A 5,177-nucleotide genomic window follows, 5' to 3' on the forward strand; every position below is an offset into this window, starting at 1 on the left:
CTTTCGTAGAACATTGCGTTAGTGTAGTGGGCGAGCGAAAAGAGAATGCTCAAGGGTACTTCCGCCGCGCTGGGATCTCTATTAATGAGCTCCAGGGGAAAGTGCATTGGAATGAATACATAACAAAGTCTAGAAACCAATATATCGGTCAAGGAAAACTTCGGTCTCGAACAAATCGTCTTGCGACGCCTTCTAATACCCCTTGCTCTATAAAAAGGTGTGCATCATTGTCTTCATAAATGAGCTCTAGGTCCAGCCCCTCTTTCCAACGTGAGGTCCCGAACCAGCTCATAATGCCTCTTTCGCTCAACTCCTTTAACTTTTAAGCATTCCCACTCACAATATGCACTGACCCTCTAATGCGGCTTGCTAGTGCGGGGTGTCTTTGTTGCTCTCCACATATTTGAATGAAACATTAATCCTCAGCCACTTCCCAATGCGGAGAAGGTGGCACCAGGCTTGCAGCTACCTCTCTACGATGGACCACTTCATCTGTAGCTCCTTAAAACTTTTTGTTACCGGGCTCCGATCGGCCCTTCACGGGCATTACAATGATAGTTGAATCAACCTTGCAGGTCTTGATTTTTCTCTTTGCGATCTCCTCAATGTTCGATAAGAGTTCTTCGTTTCAGAAATCACTGGGTGCCACATTGAGTCCCTCTTCAGTTATGACCACGGCAACGCGTCTTAAATCACCGCCAAGAGCACAGTCCTTGGGCACGCATCCACACTCCTCGTCGAAGCATTACATCAAGATGACAGAGCGCCTTGCGCATCTACAATGGTTGTACCAACTAAGGCCCCCAACAGGGGCCACCAGGCGCAACCCCGCAGAGGCCGCCTGTTTGGAGGCTTGCAAGGAGGCAGTGCGTTACATGGATTAGCGAGACACATTGAATGAGCCATCGCTACAAAAGGGAACATGACTTGCGCCACGTCTGTGCGGGTGCCAACTGCCGCAGACAGAAGCGTCACCTGCTGTGAAGCCCAACACGTCGTGCGCACAACGGAACAATTAGGCAGCAATAAAGCAGTGACAATGTTCGCGACAATATCCTCATGAACGACCCTAGCTAGCCAGTGACGAAATCGAAAACTAACAAGCCTTAAACCTGTGCTTATCATGACGGATATCGAGGCACTTGCTACAGATAACGATATCAGTAGGGAAGATATCCCTCATCTTTTCTCAAAGCTTTCAATCGGCGCATATGAAAGATATATGCAAACAGGAAGCAGAGATGATATCAGCAAAGCCATAGACTCGGCTAAACAGGGTATAGATCTAACAAACGACAGGAACCCATGGCTTACGCAATGGCTGAATAACCTCGGAGTCTTTCTTGAGACGCGGTACGAACGGACAGGGGAGATGAAGGACCTGGAAGAGGCGATCAAGGTAGTACGACAAGCTGTAGAATCAACGCCTAACGGCCATCCAGACCTCGCAGCTATGTTGAGTAACCTTGGAAACAAGGTTGAGACGCGGTACGAACGGACAGGAGAGATGAAAGACCTCGAAGACTCAATTGAGACAGCACGACGAGCTGTAGAATCGACGCCTGATGGCTGTCCAGACCAGGCAGCCATGTCGAATAACCTTGGAATCAAGCTTATTCGGCGGTATGAGCGGACAGAAGAGATGAAGGATCTGGAAGAGGCAATCGAGGCAGGGAGACGGGCTGTAGATTCGACGCCTGACGACCATCCAAACCTGGCAGCCTGGTTGAATAACGTCGGAAGATTCTTTGAGAGGCTGTATGAACAGACGGGAAAAATGAGGGACCTGGGAGAGGCGTCAGCCTATCTCCTCCAGGCTTGGTCCTGTTTGCATGCTGTGTCATTCCATCGTGTCACGGCTGCCGCTAAATGTCTGGAATTACTCGCTATACAGAACAGAGTCGACCAAGGCATCAATCTTGGGAGGAAGATACTCGATCTTCTTCCTTCAGTCCATACACGAACTCTTGATCGCAATGATCAGCAGTTCGTTATTTCAACGTTCGCAGGCGTCGCTTCCGACCTATGTGCCTTCCTCTTATCAACAAATCGATTAACTGAGGCTCTTGAATGTCTCGAGCAAGGCCGCGCTATCATCTTAAGTCAACTACTAGATGATCGCAGCGATCTTTCTTCACTTCGTCATGATCACCTTCAGCTAGCCAATCGATATCAGAGTCTCGTGGACGAAGTGAATGCTCCGACCCGCCAGACCACTCCCAGTGTGGTTGAAGCCTTGTTACGAAAGCGGCGGCAAGAAGCTGCAGCCGAGCTAGATATGTGCTTGAAGGAAATCAGATGTGTCCCCGGCCATGAGCGGTTTATGCTTGGACAGACCGTTACTGAGATGCAGGAGTGTATCACTGAGGGCAGCATTGTGGTTATTAATATCACCAACTTCCGAAGCGATGCCATTATCGTCTCCAACAATTCACTGAGAACAATCGTACTTCCCGAGTTATCCGCATCCAAAGCGAGGTTGTGGGTAAGTAAAGATTGGTCGACAAAAAAGAGGTCTGACCAGCGAGGGGAAAACGATCAGTTTTTAGACTACCTTTCTTGGCTTTGGTATGCCTGTGTCAAGCACATCGTCGCCGAGATTTCCGCTTCAAAGACACATCCAAGCGAAGGCCTTCCACGAGTATGGTGGATAGGCTCCGGTCTGGCGAGCTCGATGCTCTTCCACGCTGCAGGGGTACATACAAGAGGATCAACGGAGAACGCCTATTGCAGGCTAATATCTTCCTACACACCATCGATCAAGGAACTTGCCTATGCACAGAATCAGGCGAAGCGCGCCCAGGAAGACTTGATGGCGCAAGATACAAACACAATGCTTATTGCAGCCATGCCAATATCACCAAAAGGATCAGGCGACGAGAAAGCGCCGAAAGAGCTCCCTAGAGTAGAATAAGAGATGCGGAAGATTCTTATATTAACTCGCTCTCATATGCGTACGACAGTTTATACACACCCCAGCACAGATCAAGTCTTAGAGGCCCTCAAAACCTGCCGTATCGCACACTTCGCATGCCACGGAACATCAGTCTATTCAGACCCTTCCAATAGTGGTCTGATTTTGCAGAAGAGTACCGGAATTGACGAGCGCTTGGTACAAGAACCGGCTCACAGTCCAACGGGTTTCGGACCTACGGCTTAGATACGCGCAGATGGCGTACCTCTCGTCGTGCTCTACAGCGGAGAATAAGGCGGCGAGGTTATCGGATGAAGTGATACACGTCATGAGCGGGTTCCAGGTGGCAGGGTCCCCTCATGTTGTAGGGTGCCTGTGGCCCGCCGGGGATTCGGAGCGTGTAGAGGTATCGAAGCGGTTCTACTTTTTGGTATTGCAGCGGAACCAGTCGGTTACCAACAACAAGGTGGCATCGGCGCTGCAGGAGGTGGTGATGGCCGTACGTGCAGAGAATCTCAGTATGCCACTGAACTGGGCACAATTTGTGCATTATGGGGTATAAATCGACTTTCACGTGTACCATCCACAACCCCTCTTTCGCCAGGCAAAATAAAATAAAAAAGCTCCACCAAACCTCACCAACTTCACTTGCACAGAATTTGACCAAATTGAGAGAAATGCGTAAAATCATTCATTTAATGAGCCATAAGTAGAGTTATCTATTGTAATCTGGTTTTTTTAACCATCCGCCGCGACCGCCTGGTGGGTTGGTGCGGTATGTTTTCCTCTCTGACTTCGATGACAGAGCCAGCCTCCAATTCTGACTCTTGCTCGCTTAAAGAGACAAATTTCACTCCGATAGGCATATAACGAGTCGCCCCTTCTGGTATGGACTCTTTACCAGCTAGAGTCTCTCCAAGAGTCATGAAACGTTTGTTAGGATTCGGCACCGCCTTCCTCTTCTTCCCTCTTTTTAGCCAAGTCAATTCTTCCTCTAGGCTGGCAATCCTCTGCGTATGCGCCGCTACTGTCTGCTGGTGAGCTTTAAAGCCCTTGGCTATTACGTTGTACCGTCTCTGCGTCTTTGGGGTTTTGTTCAACCCAAGATCACGAATTTGACGGCTCGTCTGTGGCATATCGTCCGAGCCAAGATACGGCCTGGGTTCAGGAGTCACTCTTGGGCTGCCGTTTGGTCTACCTTGTCGGATTTCAGGGTGCCGCAGCGCTTTCGAACGTGAGATCGGACAATTTCTAGTGACACTCCAGCCAGACAATATGTTCTTCTTGGTCATTCCAACTCGGCGAGCCTTGACGTAAGCCCTGATGAAATAAACCTTATCCATTGGAGCGGAATCAGTCAACGAAGCGAACATTTCCAACTCTCGTCGATATGCAGCCTTCAACGCGTTAAATACTCCGTTTTCCAGTGGCTAGAGTCCATAAGAGCAGTGTGCTGGCAGATAGCAGCAATAAACGTTGTTCAGAAAGCACGTGGCCATCCATTCATCCTTCCATCACTCAGCATTAATCTCGAGGTGGAGAAAGGGAAGAACCTACTGTTGCATGGCTTCCACGGCCATCTAAAATAATCATTCTCGCGTCTAAGTCGTCAGCAGGAGTGGTCTGGGGCAGATAAACTCTCTCGAGCCATTTAATGCCAATATGGCCGTCAGTCCACCCGTTAGGCGATGCTATATAATACTAGTCTGCTATCTGCTTGAACTCTTCAAGAAACCACTATTTCTGCAGTTGCTTCCCCTTGAATATTATGCCAGGAACTAAAGCGCGGCCGTCAGCAGTTATAGTTTCGATAAATGAAGTCCAATTTCGGGTTTGTGGTCCCTTCAGAAACGCCTTGCGCTTGGGGTCCACACTCCCAACAACCAGGATATCTAGACCTGAACCCAGAGGATTAGACGGTCAAATTTCAAGCATTAATAAGGGATAGAGGTATATGCTTGCCGAAACCAGTCATAATACCCCCTTCATCGACGTTGACGGTATTTTCAGGCTTGATCCAACCGTACTGGCCCTCCCGGATATCAAAGTACCAATGAACCGCTTTAGGCGTGAAAGAGTCGAACCTCTTGGCTTCTTGACGCCTACCCATTCTGATCTTTAGGTCTGCGCGGCGATTGATAAACTTGATCACCCAGTTACGTCCTAAGTCGGGATGTTCGCCCTGCTGTCTCAGCAGGCCCATGACGCAAGCGCGGATCTAACTGTGGGACGGAGTATAGCCTAAAGACTCCTGACAGAGTAT

The 5,177-nt window shown here is 49.2% G+C and overlaps 1 protein-coding gene across 1 annotated transcript; it reads left to right on the forward strand.

Annotated features, from left to right (window-relative positions):
• Positions 1 to 1,123: 1,123 nt before the first annotated feature.
• On the forward strand, positions 1,124 to 2,914 carry FOXG_06776 (uncharacterized protein; the record flags this gene model as incomplete). Its single annotated transcript, XM_018385430.1, has 1 exon — positions 1,124 to 2,914. The coding sequence occupies one exon, from the start codon at positions 1,124 to 1,126 to the stop codon at positions 2,912 to 2,914; it is 1,791 nt and encodes a 596-aa protein (XP_018242784.1).
• Positions 2,915 to 5,177: the final 2,263 nt, after the last annotated feature.

This window comes from Fusarium oxysporum, chromosome 3 (assembly GCF_000149955.1).
Source record: "Fusarium oxysporum f. sp. lycopersici 4287 chromosome 3, whole genome shotgun sequence".
Lineage (NCBI taxonomy): Eukaryota > Fungi > Ascomycota > Sordariomycetes > Hypocreales > Nectriaceae > Fusarium > Fusarium oxysporum.